A 19,250-nucleotide genomic window follows, 5' to 3' on the forward strand; every position below is an offset into this window, starting at 1 on the left:
CGCCCTCCGAGCGTCACTTGAACGCCCTCCGAGCGTCACTTGAACGCCCTCCGAGCGTCACTTGAACGTCCTCCGAGCGTCACTTGAACGTCCTCCGAGCGTCACTTGAACGTCCTCCGAGCGTCACTTGAACGTCCTCCGAGCGTCACTTGAACGTCCTCCGAGCGTCACTTGAACGTCCTCCGAGCGTCACTTGAACGTCCTCCGAGCGTCACTTGAACGTCCTCCGAGCGTCACTTGAACGTCCTCCGAGCGTCACTTGAACGTCCTCCGAGCGTCACTTGAACGTCCTCCGAGCGTCACTTGAACGTCCTCCGAGCGTCACTTGAACGTCCTCCGAGCGTCACTTGAACGTCCTCCGAGCGTCACTTGAACGTCCTCCGAGTGTCACTTGAACGTCCTCCGAGCGTCACTTGAACGTCCTCCGAGCGTCACTTGAACGTCCTCCGAGCGTCACTTGAACGCCCTCCGAGCGTCACTTGAACGCCCTCCGAGCGTCACTTGAACGTCCTCCGAGCGTTACTTGAACGTCCTCCGAGCGTCACTTGAACGTCTTCCGAGCGTCACTTGAACGTCCTCCGAGCGTTACGTGAACGTCCTCCGAGCGTCACTTGAACGTCCTCCGAGTGTCACTTGAACGTCCTCCGAGCGTCACTTGAACGCCCTCCGAGCGTCACTTGAACGTCCTCCGAGCGTTACTTGAACGTCCTCCGAGCGTCACTTGAACGTCCTCCGAGCGTCACGTGAACGTCCTCCGAGCGTTACGTGAACGTCCTCCGAGCGTCACTTGAACGTCCTCCGAGCGTTACGAACATTACTGGAATGTTCTCTAACGTTACTTGAACGTTCTCTAACGTTACTTGAACGTCCTCCGAGCGTCACTTGAACGTCCTCCGAGCGTTACGAACATTACTGGAATGTTCTCTAACGTTACTTGAACGTTCTCTGAGCGTCACTTGAACGTCCTCCGAGCGTTACGAACATTACTGGAATGTTCTCTAACGTTACTTGAACGTTCTCTGAGCGTCACTTGAACGTCCTCCGAGCGTTACGAACATTACTGGAATGTTCTCTAACGTTACTTGAACGTCCTCCGAGCGTTACTTGAACGTCCTCCGTGCGTTACGTGAACGTCCTCCGAGCGTTACTTGAACGTCCTCCGAGCGTCACTTGAACGTCCTCCGAGCGTTACGAACATTACTGGAATGTTCTCTAACGTTACTTGAACGTTCTCTGAGCGTTACTTGAACGTTCTCTGAGCATTGCATAAAATCATAAAGAATAATAATGAACCAACCATTAAAGCAATTGCTGCCCGAACTATAAAATGCTCACGGGCGTCCATGAGGGATTTGAAAGTGGAAAAGTGGAAAAGAAGGAAAAACTCCTAAAAGTTGATTTTTAACTTTTATTACCAGGGTAGCCAAACGTCAATTAACCGGTGGGAAGATTTCCTCACTGTCACATCTCTAGAGTCCAGCAGCTCCATGAAGTGTGTGAGGTTTACATCAGAGTTTCTCTCCGATTGAGGGAAGTGTGTGTAACTCAATGCTGGCGTCCGTTGAGCGCTCACTCTTGCATCAGTGGTGTAGTAACAGCTGAAGCATATAAAGCTCTCACACACACACACACACACTCTCTCTTCTGGTCTCTTCTGCATCTGGGCCGGCGTGATGGTTTTAGACGAGTTCCTTCACACACACAACCTCAATCCAGAGCTTCAGGTGAGTGTGAGAAATGAAACACGCTGTTGCTTCCAGATTATGTGTGTGTGTGTGTGTGTGTGTGAGTGAGTGAGTGTGTGTTCACACACCTCTGACTGTCCTGCAGCCGCACAGGCGCTCCAGCTCACGGATGCTCCGGCAGGAAAAAGAGAAGGAGGAGAAGAAAGATGAGAAGGAGAAGAAGAATGATGAAGGTCAGGCTGTGGTGCAGGTCCACAGTAAGTGGAACCACATCCGTAAGTGCTCTAGTGCTCATCTTACAGAGACCGACTGTTGTCTTCAGTTCACATCTGTGCGTGTGTGTGTGTGTGTGTGTGTGTGTGTGTGTTCTTTAGGCACTGGTCATTGTTTTTAAAGCACTGGTCAGTTCTGTTCTATTTGTTTCCAGAATAGTGTAAAGAAAAAAATTACAGATTTAAAATAAGTGAATATTTAATTCAACAATGCCTAATTTTATTATTTCAACATATTTGCGTGTGTGTGTGTGTGTGTTTCTCTCTGTGTGTGTGTGTGTGTGTGTGTGCGTGCGTGTGTGTGTGTTTCTCTGTGTGTGTGTGTGCGTGCATGCGTGCGTGCGTGCGTGCGTGTGTGTGTGTGTGTGTCAGATCTGTGTGTGGTGTGTGTTCTGCTGGGCGTGTCTCTCATCACTCTGCTGGACGGCTGCCGCTCCTCCTCTGAGCCGTGGCTTCTGCTGAGCTCTGCCGGCTCCGTCTGGGACTGGAGCTCCGTGTCTGTGGTTCTGCTGTTCACCGGCCTGCAGGCGGCGCTCTACCATCTGCCTGCGGGACGGGTGAGGACACACACACACACACACACAGAACCATAAACACAACCACAACTAGAACCAGAACCACAACTAGAACCAGAACCACAACTAGAACCACAACCAGAACCACAACTAGAACCAGAACCACAACCACAACGACAACCAGAACCAGAACCACAACTAGAACCAGAACCTGCAGTCCAGTATTCAGGATTCATGTTCATCAATCCTCTTTTATGCAGGTGACAGAAGGCAAGATGGGCTGCAATGGAGAACGCTTAAAATACAAGCTCAATGGTGGGAAACATCAAATATCCACATCCATCCAACATCTGACCCCTTTCATCCATCATCTGACCCCATCCATCCATCATCTGACCCCTTTCATCCATCATCTGACCCCATCCATCCAACATCTGACCCCACCCATCCATCCATCATCTGACCCCATCCATCCAACATCTGACCCCATCCATCCAACATCTGACCCCACCCATCCATCCATCATCTGACCCCATCCATCCAACATCTGACCCCATCCATCCAACATCTGACCCCACCCATCCATCCATCATCTGACCCCATCCATCCAACATCTGACCCCACCCATCCATCCATCATCTGACCCCATCCATCATCTGACCCCATCCATCCAACATCTGACCCCACCCATCTATCCATCATCTGACCCCATCCATCCATCCATCATCTGACCCCATCCATCCATCATCTGACCCCACCCATCCATCCATCATCTGACCCCATCCATCCAACATCTGACCCCATCCATCCAACATCTGACCCCACCCATCCATCCATCATCTGACCCCATCCATCCAACATCTGACCCCACCCATCCATCCATCATCTGACCCCATCCATCCAACATCTGACCCCATCCATCCAACATCTGACCCCACCCATCCATCCATCATCTGACCCCATCCATCCAACATCTGACCCCATCCATCCAACATCTGACCCCACCCATCCATCCATCATCTGACCCCATCCATCCAACATCTGACCCCATCCATCCAACATCTGACCCCATCCATCCAACATCTGACCCCACCCATCCATCCATCATCTGACCCCATCCATCCAACATCTGACCCCACCCATCCATCCATCATCTGACCCCATCCATCATCTGACCCCATCCATCCAACATCTGACCCCACCCATCCATCCATCATCTGACCCCATCCATCCATCCATCATCTGACCCCATCCATCCATCATCTGACCCCACCCATCCATCCATCATCTGACCCCATCCATCCAACATCTGACCCCATCCATCCAACATCTGACCCCACCCATCCATCCATCATCTGACCCCATCCATCCAACATCTGACCCCACCCATCCATCCATCATCTGACCCCATCCATCCAACATCTGACCCCATCCATCCAACATCTGACCCCACCCATCCATCCATCATCTGACCCCATCCATCCAACATCTGACCCCATCCATCCAACATCTGACCCCACCCATCCATCCATCATCTGACCCCATCCATCCAACATCTGACCCCACCCATCCATCCATCATCTGACCCCATCCATCATCTGACCCCATCCATCCAACATCTGACCCCACCCATCCATCCATCATCTGACCCCATCCATCCATCCATCATCTGACCCCATCCATCCAACATCTGACCCCATCCATCCATCATCTGACCCCATCCATCCAACATCTGACCCCATCCATCCATCATCTGAACCCATCCATCCATCCATCCATCATCTGACCCCATCCATCCATCCATCCATCATCTGACCCCATCCATCCATCCATCCATCCATCATCTGACCCCATCCATCCATCATCTGACCCCATCCATTCATCATCTGACCCCATCCATCCATCCATCCATAATCTGACCCCATCCATCCATCCATCCATCATCTGACCCCTTTCGTCATTCATCTGACCCCATCCATCCATCATCTGACCCCATCCATCCATCCATCATCTGACCCCATCCATCCATCCCCCCATCCATCATCTGACCCTATCCATCCATCCATCATCTGACCCCATCCATCCATCCATCATCTGACCCCATCCATCCAACATCTGACCCCACCCATCCATCATCTGACCCCATCCATCCATCCATCCATCCATCATCTGACCCCATCCATCCATCCATCCATCCATCCATCCATCCATCATCTGACCCCATCCATCCATCCATCCATCATCTGACCCCATCCATCCATCCATCCATCCATCCATCATCTGACCCCATCCATCCATCATCTGACCCCATCCCCCCATCCATCATCTGACCCCATCCATCCATCCATCATCTGACCCCATCCATCTATCCATCATCTGACCCCATCCATCTATCCATCATCTGACCCCATCCATCTATCCATCATCTGACCCCATCCATCCATCCATCATCTGACCCCATCCATCTATCCATCATCTGACCCCATCCATCTATCCATCATCTGACCCCATCCATCCATCCATCCATCATCTGACCCCATCCATCCATCCATCATCTGACCCCATCCATCCATCCATCCATCCATCCATCATCTGACCCCATCCATCCATCCATCATCTGACCCCATCCATCTATCCATCATCTGACCCCATCCATCCATCCATCCATCATCTGACCCCATCCATCCATCCATCATCTGACCCCATCCATCCATCCATCCATCCATCCATCCATCCATCCATCCATCCATCCATCCATCATCTGACCCCATCCATCCATCCCCCCATCCATCATCTGACCCCATCCATCCATCCATCATCTGACCCCATCCATCTATCCATCATCTGACCCCATCCATCCATCCATCATCTGACCCCATCCATCTATCCATCATCTGACCCCATCCATCCATCCATCATCTGACCCCATCCATCTATCCATCATCTGACCCCATCCATCCATCATCTGACCCCATCCATCTATCCATCCATCCATCCATCCATCCATCCATCCATCATCTGACCCCATCCATCCATCCATCCATCCATCCATCCATCATCTGACCCCATCCATCCATCCATCCATCCATCCATCCATCCATCCATCCATCCATCCATCCATCATCTGACCCCATCCATCCATCCCCCCATCCATCATCTGACCCCATCCATCCATCCATCATCTGACCCCATCCATCTATCCATCATCTGACCCCATCCATCATCTGACCCCATCCATCTATCCATCATCTGACCCCATCCATCCATCCATCATCTGACCCCATCCATCTATCCATCATCTGACCCCATCCATCCATCATCTGACCCCATCCATCTATCCATCATCTGACCCCATCCATCCATCCATCATCTGACCCCATCCATCTATCCATCATCTGACCCCATCCATCCATCCATCATCTGACCCCATCCATCTATCCATCATCTGACCCCATCCATCCATCCATCCATCCATCCATCCATCCATCCATCCGTTTCTGGATGTTTGAGTGTGTTGAGCCTCTCTCAGGTTGTGCTGTGTGCTGCAGGTGTGTATGCGTTCCTGCTGAGCGCAGGTGTGTGTTGTGCGCTGTGGTTCTGTGGCGTTCTGCGGGCCGGCGATGTGACGGATCGGCTCTTCTCTCTGGTCAGCGCTGGCATGGCCGTCTCTCTGCTGCTCAGCCTGGCGCTGGTCCTGTGTCCCGTCAACACACACACCTCAGCACAGGTGCACTACGACAACACGGGTAAGATGACCCTCACACAATAAACACCGGCCGGCTTGTAGTGCGCTTATTCATTCATTTGGGCGTGCGTGTGTGTCTGTGTGTGTGTGTCCGTCCTTGTTTATTTTACATTACACTTTTCAAAAGGCTTATTAATCATATAGGATGATGTTTTTTGAAAATGTAAAAGTGCAGAATGTTTCCCGTGATGGTTAGGTTTAGGAGCTCTGTGTGTGTGTGTGTGTGTGTGTGTGTGTGTGTGTGTGTGTGTGTGTGTGTGTGTGTGTGATGGGTAGGTTTAGGGGCAAGGGCAGTGTAGGGGGATAGAATGTATAGTTTGTAAAACCATTACGCCTATGGAGAGTCCCCACAAAGATAGTGAACCAGACGCGCGCGCGCGCGCGCGCGCGCGCGCGCGCGCGCGCGCGCGTGCGTGCGTGCGTGCGTGCGTGCGTGCGTGCGTGCGTGCGTGCGTGCGTGCGTGTGTGTGTGTGTGTTATAGCGAGTCCCCTGCTGAAGTTCATTCTGGGTCAGAATATGGATCCTCATGTGGGCATCATCGACGTCAAGCACTTCGTCATGGTCAGGATCGGGTTCATTGGCTGGGTGAGTGAGTGTGTGTGTGTGTGTGTAGCCGTTGTTCTGACCGCAGGGAGCGGCCGGTGGCTGATGTGTGTGTGTGTGTGTGTGTGTGTGTGTGTGTGTGTGTGTGTGTGTGTGTCCTGCAGGCCATGATGGATCTGATCTACCTCCTGACCGCTATAGAGTCGAGGAGCTCGCTGTCTCTCTCTCTGGTGCTGGTGATCGCCTTTCATCTCATTTACATACTGGACTTCCTCATCGATGAGGTCAGCGCCGTACTGATTTACTATTGGCTGATTATGTGTGACAATGATTTCTGTGTTTCCGTTATTTATTCTTGTTTTAAGCACAAATTAACTTCATTTTAATGACTTAACACCAGCGTTGGGTAAGTTACTCTAAAAAAGTAATGAATTACTAGTTACTAATTACATCTTCAATAGTGTAATTAGATTACTGTACAAATTACTCCCGCCAAAAAGTATTTAATTACTTATTACTAATTACTTTTTAATTACTTTCTAAATCCTATATCAACCTCGAGTTAAGCGATTCAAGGTTAGACATAAAAACTGCTCTTTTAATTCATTCAGATACACATTATAAAACTACATGAATTACTCTTATTAACTGACCAGAGTATTACAAATGTGAGAAGGAGACATAAAAACATGCATTTTAAAGTTAGACTTTAAATGTTGATGTTATGTCCACTATTGGATTATGTATAATTATATTTAGTATTTAGTTTAATTACATCAGAAGTAACTGAAATTAAATTACAGAAAAAATAAGAGTAATCCCTTACTTTACTTTTTCAAGGGAAAAGTAATTAAAATACAGTAACTAATTACACCAACACTGCTTAACACACACATCATAAATGAGTGTCGTCTCAGAGTGTCACACTTCTGGACAGAAATGTAATAAATGTAAATATAATACCTTTTTTTTGATTGCATCTCTTGCTTTTAATTCTGTAAGATATCAAATACACTGCTGATCAATAACCTCTAATATCTATAATATTTTTCTCCTATAATTTATTGGAACGTCAAACACTTGTGCATTTAAGTATCCATAGATTTTATGCAATGTAAAAAATAATAATAGCTGTTCTCTTTAAAGGGGCGGTGAAATGCTGTTTCCTGCATCCTGAGCTCTTTACACTGTTAAAGATTCCCATCCTAAACATAGACAAAGTTTCAAAAACTAATGTTGGACGTTTGATGGAGTATTTCTGTGTTAAAAATACTCCTTCCGGTTTCTCACAAGTTTCGGAGAGTTTTTTCAAGTATGGCTCGGCTTGACGTTAATAGAGCGGAAGGTCCTTGTATGGGCCGTACGGGCTCTTCTCCCGGTAGGGTGTGTGTGCGCGTGACTAGAGCGAGAGAGGAAACGCACGCCCATACACACTCTCAGCTGCAGATCCAGTCGTCCGTGAACACTTCTGTCGTTATAGTCCGCGCCGCGCTCCACTTTATTCCTATGGGTGACGTCGAGCGACTTCAACGCTTCAGCACAGCATTCTGGGAAGGCAGCGCTGCATTTGAACCGATTTGAACGCAGAAATGACGGGAAGCTTCACAACATCGCTTCAGTCGCGTCTCAAAGTGGATCTCCACGGTCACTGCTGTCAGGACTTCACCAAATCATACCAAAGAAGTGTGTTTCTGACGGAGCGGTCCCAGCGATAAAGGTTCGGTCCTGCTCTGGAAGCAGCCGGTGAGTTAAACTGCTTCAGATGTCTGTGCTGTCGGCTATCGTCGCGTGAGTAGACATCAGTAAACGACACGATCGCGTGCTTCGTCAGTCAAATGCGCTAACGGACTCCATTGCTGTTCTCTGTATAACGTTACACTAGTCTGACGTGCAAAACCGTTTTGCTTGCTACTGCTAAGGTTTAGTCGCATACAATAGTCCATAAACCGAATCATGTCCTCATAAACTGCGAGTAAACACACACAAATGTTGACAGGCCACTAAATACAGTCCATACCACAGAGACGGACGTCCTGCTGTTGCCGTTTCTCCTGTTCAGTTTATTTCAGCCTCCGGATCTGATTCTGGATCATTATCTGTATTAGCTGAGATAGCCATGGGTTTCTCCACGCTTGAGGACGTCACCGCTTTGGGTGCGCTCGTCATTCTTTAGCTCCGCCCACACGATACGCCTCTTCATTCTTTAGCTCCGCCCACACGATACGCCTCATCCTTCTTTAGCTCCGCCCACTCGATACGCCTCATCATTCTTTAGCTCCGCCCACACGATACGCCTCGTCATTCTTTAGCTCCGCCCACTCGATACGCCTCATCATTCTTTAGCTCCGCCCACACGATACGCCTCGTCATTCTTTAGCTCCGCCCACTCGATACGCCTCCAGGCGCTCGGTTTTTTCCGGAAAGACTCGGTACAGCCCATATTTCTTTTATAAATATAATAAAACTAAAGACTTTTCGGAGATATGAAGGATGCAATACTACTCTATAGGTACTCAAGATTGACATGAGATTGACTGAAACTGAGTGTTTCACCGCCCCTTTAATATAGTAAAGTGTGATTTATTCCTGTGATCAGCTGATTTTATCATCATTACTCCAGTCTTCAGAGTCACTCATCATTCTCATGAGGATCTGATGCTCAACACACATTTATGATTATTGTCAGTGTGTAAAAGTTTTTATGGAAACCACCACACCATTATAAAATTTGTGGTACAATGAAAAAAGAGATCTTTTTTATTTTTTTATTTTTTTATCAGACATGCATTAAATTGGTCACAAGTGATATTTTGAATATTACAAAAGATTATTTATTTAATAAATGCAAATAATTGCTGTCCATTGAAACTTTCTATTCATCTAAGAATCCCGAAAAATAAACTGTAGGCCTGTCATGGTTTCCACAGGTTTTTTAAGCAGCACAACTGTTTTCAACATTTTTGGTAATAATCATAAGTGTGTGTTGATGATCAGATCCTCATCTGAGAGTGATTAGTGAAGGATCATGTGACATTAGAGTCTGGAGTAATGATGATAAACTCAGCTTTCTGTTTCCATGTTAATACACCTGCCTGTGACTTTAAGAGGCGCGCTGTAAAACGAGTTTGGAGGAATCTGTTTTTAAAGTTAACTTTCCCGCCGCCGCGCAGGTAACGCCGGTTCCAATCCCGCTCGGAGCGGGTCGATTAGGATCGGTGAGACCCAGTTAAAGTGCGGCGGACGAAAATACATTTTATGAAAAGTGCGGAGAACATGTCCCCCCTGTCCCCCACGAAATCTATGCACATGCACACACACACGCACACACACACACACGCACACACACATGACGCCATTGGTCCACTGGTCCAGTCATCCAATCTCAGCCGTGTGTGTGTGTGTGTGTGTGTGTGTGTGTGTGTGTGTGTGTGTGTGTGTGTGTGTGTGTGTGTGTGTGTGTGTGTGTGTGTGTGTGTGTGTGTGATGTTCAGGGCTCTGTGCTGACGACCAAAGAGTTCACAGACGAGCCGATCGGGTTCATCATGATCCTGGGCGAGTTCATCTGGATCCCGTTCTTCTCCAGCCTTCCGGTTTACTTCCTGCTCCAGAGGCCCAATCACATGCCAGTCCTGTGGGCCGCGCCCATCTGCCTGCTCTTCGGTGAGCGGCACACACACACACACACTCACTCCAGATAACACACACACACACACTCTACCTTTAGAGAAACACAGTATCACAAATGAAAAGCTCTAAAAGCTCAGTGTGTCCACAGGGATCGGCTTCCTGATCTACTACCTGTCCAACGAGCAGAAGGACGGCTTCCGCAGGAATCCCAGCGACCCAGCGTACACTGGTACTTTATTTATAGAGGCGATCCGTATATTTGGCTTATTTAAGGGCAAACATGGTCCAGATGCAGTTTTACAGGTCCATTTGCAACCCTATAAATTGTTCCTAGGATGTAATGCTCTGTTTTTGCCTTATTTGGAAGGGTCATGAATATTAATGTTGAGCTCTGCTCTGATTGGCTCATTTCAGCAGCTCACAGCAGTTCAGTGAAGCGGCTTGTGAGTCCTGACAGAACACAGACCGACTGAAGGACACTTACAGCAGCACATCTCAAACGGAGATTGATCAAATGCAGTTTACGGGTTTATTGGTGTTTTCAGATCATCTGCGAGAGAAAGAGCTCGGTTGCCAGATTTCAGTAGTTAAGGGTGCGTTCACACTTGTCATGTTTGGTTGGATTAAAACGAACCCTGGTGTGATTGCTCGGTTAGTGCGGTTCATTTGAACACATGTGAAGGCTGCCATCTGAACCCTGGAGCGCACCAAACCAGCGGACCGAGAGCGCTATAAAGACGGGTCTCGGTCCGCTTCCAAACGAACTCTGGTGCGGTTCGACTGATATATGAACGCAACACGGACCAAAGACATGTAAACAGACCAAAAACAGGACGTAATGTCACAAGATGAGACGCATAGTCAGCTGATTTGACGACGCGGAAAGATCGGTGTATCCAAAATGAGTAACGTTAACGTTAGAGGGCAAACGTGGAGCAACGAGGAAGAGCCTCATTATTATTTGGTCCGACGAGCATGTGTAGAAAATGCTAGAAAAAACACACACAAGCAAACCTGGCTCTTCTCATCAGAGGACCTGTTGGCCATTAGTCGGTACAGACGACAGAACGGCCGTCTCTTTTCTGCACAACGGAGGATATCCTGCTGCTGTTTTGAATGTTTTGAACATTTTATGAGCTCTTCATGAGTTCTCAGCGGGTAAATAATGCTATATGTACACGCATAAAATGCCCACGCGTGTAATCCGCACACAGCGTTGTTCTGAATGTTCGGTAAGCAGCTCCTACGTCATATAAGCCGACCAATCAGGTTGTGAGCGTCTCCCTGTGCCTTTGGTTCGGTAACTTTAGGTTCGCTGTTAAAAATGCCCGTGTGAACGCTAAGCGGACCAGGACTATATGTTTGGTTTTGTTTTTTGGTCCGGACCAAACGAACCAAACGAACCGAACTACAAGTGTGAACGCACCCTCAATCCCCCAAACAGAGCTTTTTTGTGGAAAAAAAAACCCCTGTATGCTATCTGGTGTTTTTACCTAAACATGTCCAATCTGGCAACCATATGCACCATATCTCTCTCTCTCTCTCTCTCTCTCGCTCGCTCTCTCGCTCTCTCTCTCGCTCTCTCGCTCGCTCTCTCTCTCTCTCTCGCTCTCTCTCTCTCTCTCGCTCTCGCTCTCTCTCTCTCTCTCTCTCGCTCTCTCGCTCGCTCGCTCTCTCTCTCTCTCTCTCGCTCTCTCGCTCGCTCTCTCTCTCTCTCTCTCTCTCTCGTTTTCAAGGCTAACGTTACGCAGTGACCTGTGATGTAGTCTAATCTGAAACACAAATAGGCAGAAACATCATACTTCAGTTCTCAAAAATATAGATATATAACTTATATTTTTCCTAAATGAATAGCCTTGTCAAATGACTGTCGTTTTAACTGATATGGTGGAGAAGGTGACGTTTGCTAGAAGGATCGAGTGAACGATCTGTAAGCGAAGTATCTACGGCTGTATTTTGTAATAGAAAATTATATTCCCCTTTGTCATCAGACACACTATTTAGTTTGGTATGGTACTTGCCGTTTCCTATTGTTACTGTACTAGCATCTTCCGTTATCTAGACAATGCTGTCTCTCTAAGAAACTTTCAATTTAATCAGAAATTGTTTAAACAGTCAATAAGTGGATAAATCGCTGCTCACTGCTGCAGGAATACAGTCTCCCTTTCTTCAGTTTAAGACGCTGAGCGAAGCTTGAAATGGGCCGAACAAACGAACGATCTTGAATTAAATTGTGTTGAGTGACTGTTGAGATGTTTTATCTGTGGGACGGGTAGACGAGTCTCCTGCACCGCCTGAGCATGACGTGTGTCCGTGAGCAGCTTGTGTTGATGATTCGGCTCCGTCAGTTCCGCCTGATAATGAACATGTTCGGACAGATGCAGATGTTGGGGTCGTGCATATTAATGATCCCCAGCGCTCGCGTCACGGTTGGGTTTATGTTGAGAAGCACTTATTTTCCCGTGGTGTTTTTGATTTACGAGATTTACATCAGAAGGAGGAGCCCAATGGTGTCTGAGACTCACAGTGTGTGATGTCTGCGTACTGAACTCTTATTATTCCACCATGGCGAGGTTAATTACATTCTTCATTCTACAGCACCTTTAAGTCAGAATTTATTCGTATCATAATTTGAAAAAATTTCATAATTTCGATCTGTCATAATTTACTTTTTAATTCATAATTTTGTAATTATTTCGACTTTATTTTTGTCAGTGACTTTTTACTGTCATAATTTCATTTTGACTGTCATTATTTTGACGTTTTGTCATTGACTTATGTCAGAATTAATGTATGTGTATCATAATTTAAAAAACGTTTTTAATTGATAATTTGACTCGTTTTCCCGGATCTGTGTGAACGAACCGGTCCCGTTTTTCCACAGTGTTGCCGTGTACCTTTGACCTCAGCAGTTTGTCTTTTCTTGGCCGCTGTCCCGCAGGTCTGCAGACGATCCGGAGCCCGTCTGGAAGGCCTCTGCTGGTTTCTGGATGGTTTGGATGGGTCCGACACCCAAATTACCTGGGAGACATCCTAATGATGCTGGCCTGGTGTCTGCCCTGCGGTACGGTCACACCTGTGAGCTCATCACACACACACACAAACACACACACACACACACACACACTGCCCTGCCCCTAAACCACATCCAATACAAAGAGTGACGTCCTACAAATACTGGGTATTTGGTTGGATGATAAATATCTTTTGCGGTGCATATTGAGAGCCTTTTAAAAAAACTCAGACCCAAGTTAGGGTTTTATTTTAGATTAAAGGGATCCCCTGGTGTTGAGACTTGTATGGCTTAATGTAACATAAATGATGTCTCTTACTGAATTATGTAGTAGAAAACCCATGAAAGATCTACGTTATTTTAAAAATCGATTTTATATTTGGACCATGGGCGGCGCCATTTTGTTTGCGTTCTAGGTTGATGACGTAGAATGGTTGCACTCCTCAATCAGCTGGCGTTACCCGTAGCTATTTTTACCACAACGCAACTCGAAAATTGTTTCAGAGTTAAACAAAACCAATGAATTCCTTTGTAATTGTACTTAAAACACACTCAAACATACATGTGCACACAAACTCACCTACACAAGTCACAAACAGATCGGCGGCCGGGCACACACACCTGACAGGCGCTGTCTCAATCGAGATTTTGGGCTGCTCAGTCTCCACGACAGGGGCTGAATCTGAAATCGACCCCCTTTACCCTGAAATAGGGCATTATTTGAAGGGACGGCCATTTGTAGTGTTGTCCGACACCATAGGGACATGTTCGAGTGCAGTCATTCAGTCTCACGTTCACCGCAATAACGAGTGTACAGCCGATTTACACACAACAGCTGTCCGACTTCACGCACTCGATCGTCTTCATTCACTCCTTCAAGTTGTATTAGTGAACAAAGGTAGGGAATGTTATTTTTGTCTTAAAAGTGAAAGTTTAAAGATTGAGGTTAATTCACTGAGCTTGTGCTCAAACTTTAATGCACAAACAATCCCATGCATCATCACCAAAACATCCTGCCTCTCTTCCTCATGCCCCCTATCACATCGTCCTATAGACCCTTTTACTGTTTGTATACAATGATGACGTAGCAACGAATGCGCGCGCATTTTGGCAACAAACTGTGGCGAGAATCAGCAGCATGTCAAGCTACGCGAGCGGATTAAGCAACACAAACCGCGAAAGTTATTTTAAAAAGTTGACTTTATCAAATGGTATTCGGCTACCAGATCTGTGTACTATAGTGGAGTGGAGAGAAGACGTTAGCAGATGGCCAGATATTACGTTAGTGGTCGGATATATACGTATTTAGTTGAGAAACCGAGCGTGTACACCCGAGACAAGCATATAAATCACCGGATGCTTATGAATACGTTGTCTGTGGGCATGTAAGTTACAGAATGTCCAATACAATTTTCTACATTTATTCTTATTCTTCACACAGACATACATTTATCATTTTCCTTACATTTTATGTTATTGATTCGTGTCGACACTTCTGTTTAAAGTTTAATTTTGTAATGCTATAACGTTAGTACTTTAAAGGTGCACTATGTAGTATTTTTGCAGTAAAATATCCAAAAACCACTAGGCCAGTGTTATATATTTTGTTCAGTTGAGTACCTACAATATCCCAGATGTTTCCAACTGTTTGTAAATTGTGAGAAAATTGCTATTTTAACTGAGGACCGGGACGTTTCAGCATAGCGTTTGAGGGAGTCGCCTGTCAATCGCGTCATATCTGCGTTACCCTCGGTTTCGGGTTTTATTTGGCAGGAGCGCTTTACTCTTAGCAGTGTGAACAAGTGAACGCACGGAGTAACGTCATAACATCGTTTTAAACACACTTAAATGTATCTAATATGATAAACAGAGCTCCATTACCTCAAAATCATAACCGGAAGAGCGGATCAGTGCAGGCGCCCGGCGACTGTGTCCCGTCCCGTCATAATAAAAGTCCCAGTATTCGCAAGGCGGGTATTTGTTTAACAATCGCTCCAGCAGCCGTGCTCAGCTCCACAACACTCAGTCCTGCTCTGCTTTACACTACAGTAACGTTAATAACCGCATGCATGAACGTGATTTCTGCCTGAGTCCTATTTTCCACCGGCTGTGATGTGAAGACCACATCTCCCAAGATGCTGCGCTCACACTTGGCGTCATCAAACTACGCCTTTGTTTTGCATAGGCGCCCTCCAGTGGACAAAAGCTGCATAGTGCACCTTTAATAGCAACTATGTTGCTTGCATACATTTCTCAGATGGTTATTTTGCAATTAAACTATTAATAAAATCATTACAAATGAAGTTGATAAGTACTGTGATTATTGATATGATAATCTGGGGGTGGGGGGTACATTATACACACCAGTGGCAGCCAATGTTGGGAGGTTATAAATAATTAAGTTTCAAGTGCAGTAAATGTTTTACAAATGAATTTTTTTATGCGAGCATTTTTATGTCTTCGTTCCAATCAATGCATTTAATCGCCTGCGTACCGCCGGTTCTTCTGAAACGGCCGTGATCCTGTCGGAATTATATAAAACTGAAGCCCATTGGTGGAATAGCGATTAGTGCAACCGAAAACGCAACAGCCAGATGCTGGGAATACATTTTGATGCTGGGAAACCGTTTTGATAAACTTCGGAGTTGCTAACACGTTAGAACCACTAGGGAACAACACCACTTCCGTTGCCAAAATGCGCACGCAACTCTTTGATCACGTGGGCTGTAAAAGGGTCTATACCTAGATATTTCCCTCTGCTGGATACATTAGGCATTACAGTTAATCTACTATCAACAGTCTATCTATGATATCAACACAGGGAATAGATTGAGGGTTATGTATGCGCGCACGCAGTGCGTGTGTGTGTGTGTGTTCGCGCCGATCTGTTGGGGTGTGTGTGACTCTGTGAGAGAGAGAGTTTGTGTGCACGTGTGTTTGAGTGTGTTTTAAGTACAATTACAAAGGAATTCATTGGTTTTGTTTAACTCTGAAACAATTTTCGAGTTGCGTTGTGGTAAAAATAGCTACGGGTAACGCCAGCTGATTGAGGAGTTCAACCATTCTACGTCATCAACCTAGAACGCAAACAAAATGGCGCCGCCCATGGTCCAAATATAAAATCGATTTTTAAAATAACGTAGATCTTTCGTGGGTTTTCTACCACATAATTCAGTAAGAGACATCATTTATGTTACATTAAGCCATACAAGTCTCAACACCAGGGGATCCCTTTAAAGAAGTGCTTTCCTTATTCTGCAAGGAAAAGGTCGGTGCAGAGCACATTTCTATCAGTTTTTGATTATGGTGATGGTAGATGCACTTTACTTCATTTTTATTTAAAAAAACTAGATGTACTAAACCACTCAGCCTTACGTTTCATTACAGGTGCAGCTAGGACTCACCGCTGCACTTTATATGACACTGTACAGTGGTCCTTCCTCTCCCTCAGAAGGAAATACAATTTATTGATTTTTATTGCTAAAGCACTAATGGATAAATTACCCATCTAAATCTCTAAAGCTCCTTTCATGCACGTCGGACCCGCGATATTCCCGGAGCATTGCCGGGTCGCCTTCTGTGTGAAAGCAGCACGTCCCGGGATTGATTACCGAACTGAACCCGGGTCGGGGCTCTAGTAATATTGCGGTATTCGACCCGGGACGAGCGCTGTGTGAACAAAAGCCGAAACTAATGCCGCAGCGTGTGCGTAGTTATCGTGCGACTCCTAGAGCTTGTTTTTTCAATAACACAACCCTGCAGTGCCAGAAGAGCTCGTCGGTGTTTTAAACGCAGAGAGTGTTCGTCTACAAAAGAAACTAAAATTAAACAAGCAGAAATGAGCGCAAACTGGACACAAGTCGAGACCACGGAGCTCCTTACTATCCGCGCTGAAGCGGAGATCACTCGCCGTTATACGTCACATCCGGATGTCACGTGTCAACTCGACCCGGGACCGTTACGGGTTGTGTGTGAAAGCGCACATATTACGGTATTTCGCTGGCAGTGTGAATGGACCAAATCTAGCGGCCCGGGAACAAATGCCGGGTCACATGATCCGTGTATTTGCCGGAATCGCAGTGGGAAAGGGGCTTAATTTGCTTATTTACCAAAATAGTGTTTACAGGACAAGGTCGTCAAAGAAAATAATATTAACTAAAAACACATTCTCATCATTTGCACCAAACATCTAGCCTAGAAATCTAGACGCACCCTAGCGGCAGCAAATCTAATCTGCCCGCGAGTGTCGTCTAGCAACTCTCAATACACGTCTGAGCTGTATTTGCCAAACTCTGGACGGCCCAATCACATCGTGTATAGAGTCGGTGGGCGGGGCCATAATGACGACGGCCGAGTTGCGTTTGTGTGCTTCTAGTAAACACAGAAACTGGCGAACGGCGGTCTGTCGAATCAGCTTTGACCGCGACTCTGGAAGACTTGAGTTCAGCTTTTCTCTGAGAAAAGAACAAAGAACGGCACTGAAGTCATTCTGGAGAAGGGAAGATGTGTTCGGAGTTTAGCCGACCGGATACGGCGAATGTTTAATCAGCGAGCTCTGCTTCACCTTCGTTGCTCTGGTTGGTGTAGCGCTATCCTATCGCGTGCAGAGGGAGTTTGACAGACAGCCGTTTATCCGCCCGTCGGATTGAGCCGTCAATGGAGAGTTTCCAGACCAAACATCTGGATGTGGATCTGGCTTGTCAGGCTACCAAACATCTGGAATGAACTTCAAAATACCTTAAACCTAGAATCACTTCCATCTATAAATACTTGTCAGCTCTGACTGAACAGTGCACTTGTATGCTTGTATTAGATAAACGTTAAGTACAATGACGCGTTTGTGTAGTGTGTGTAGAGAAAGTAGTGATGTATTGTGTAATCTCTGCCTTGTCTTTTTTTTGTATATTTTATTTTCTTGAAACTTTTGGCGGCCAGTCTTGGCCAGCTCTCGCTGGGAGAAGAGTTATTGTAACTCAATGGGACTTTCCTGGTGAAGTAAAGGTTAAAGTTAACCCTGTCCCTGTGCTCCTCCTCAGGCTTCACCAGCCTCCTGCCGTACCTGCCGGCGCTGCAGTGCGCTAACCTGCTGAGGCAGCGGGCCAATGAGATCGAGGGGGCGTGTCTGGAGAAGCACGGCCACGCCTGGAGGGAATACTGCCGCCGAGTGCCGTATAAACTAGTGCCGCATGTGTACTGAGCCCGCTGGGTTATCATCAGGAAAAACAGCTGATCAGTCACTGATTACACTCTAAATGTTGGGCTGTTTTAACCCAATGTTGGGTCAAATATGGACTAACCCAGCGATTGGGTTGTTTTAACCCAATGTTGGGTCAAATATGGACTAACCCAGCGATTGGGTTGTTTTAACCCAGCGATTGGGTTAAATATTTGCTTAAGACAACCCAATCGCTGGGTTAAAACAACACAATTGCTGGGTTAGTCCATATTTGACCCAACATTGGGTTTTTTTTTTACCCAGAATTTTTTTGAGTGTACAGCTGTATTAGTTTCTTTCCTGTTTCTTCCAAAATTATGATGAGAAATATTGAATTTATGCAATAAAAGGTCAAAATTATGGCATTCTGTGATAAATTGAAAGTGTGACATGAATCTAATTGTCATGATTGAGTTCATTCATAACTCCAAAATCTGTCATCATTAAAATGTCATCATTTTTGCTTTAAGTCTGAATTTAGTTTTTTGTCTTTGACTTTTTATTTGATAATTTCGAAATTTGTCATAATTTCAATTTATGTCGTAATTTACTTTTTAATTCAAATTCAGAAATCTGTTATTATTATTTTGACATATTAAGTCGTAATTTTGTTTTTTTTGTCATACTTTTGAGT

General features: G+C 46.1%; 1 protein-coding gene across 1 annotated transcript; it reads left to right on the forward strand.

The window, feature by feature from the left end:
• Positions 1-1,599: 1,599 nt before the first annotated feature.
• On the forward strand, positions 1,600-18,747 carry si:ch1073-429i10.1 (delta(14)-sterol reductase TM7SF2). The gene is made up of 11 exons (XM_067451903.1): positions 1,600-1,724; positions 1,831-1,960; positions 2,330-2,514; positions 2,733-2,787; positions 6,021-6,218; positions 6,700-6,803; positions 6,926-7,045; positions 10,253-10,421; positions 10,537-10,617; positions 13,330-13,452; positions 18,438-18,747. The coding sequence occupies exons 1-11, from the start codon at positions 1,674-1,676 to the stop codon at positions 18,596-18,598; spliced, it is 1,377 nt and encodes a 458-aa protein (XP_067308004.1). The 5' UTR covers positions 1,600-1,673; the 3' UTR covers positions 18,599-18,747.
• Positions 18,748-19,250: the final 503 nt, after the last annotated feature.

This window comes from Pseudorasbora parva, chromosome 8 (assembly GCF_024679245.1).
Source record: "Pseudorasbora parva isolate DD20220531a chromosome 8, ASM2467924v1, whole genome shotgun sequence".
Taxonomy (NCBI): Eukaryota; Metazoa; Chordata; class Actinopteri; order Cypriniformes; family Gobionidae; genus Pseudorasbora; species Pseudorasbora parva.

What these genes read in the sequence shown, in the direction of transcription:
- si:ch1073-429i10.1 (XM_067451903.1), top strand. Translation starts at nt 1,674, where the DNA reads ATGGTTTTAGACGAGTTCCTTCACACACACAACCTCAATCCAGAGCTT. An exon ending in ACCATCTGCCTGCGGGACGG is followed by an intron (nt 2,515 to 2,732) that starts GTGAGGACACAC and finishes TCTTTTATGCAG; the next exon opens with GTGACAGAAGGCAAGATGGG. An exon ending in GGTGCACTACGACAACACGG is followed by an intron (nt 6,219 to 6,699) that starts GTAAGATGACCC and finishes TGTGTGTTATAG; the next exon opens with CGAGTCCCCTGCTGAAGTTC.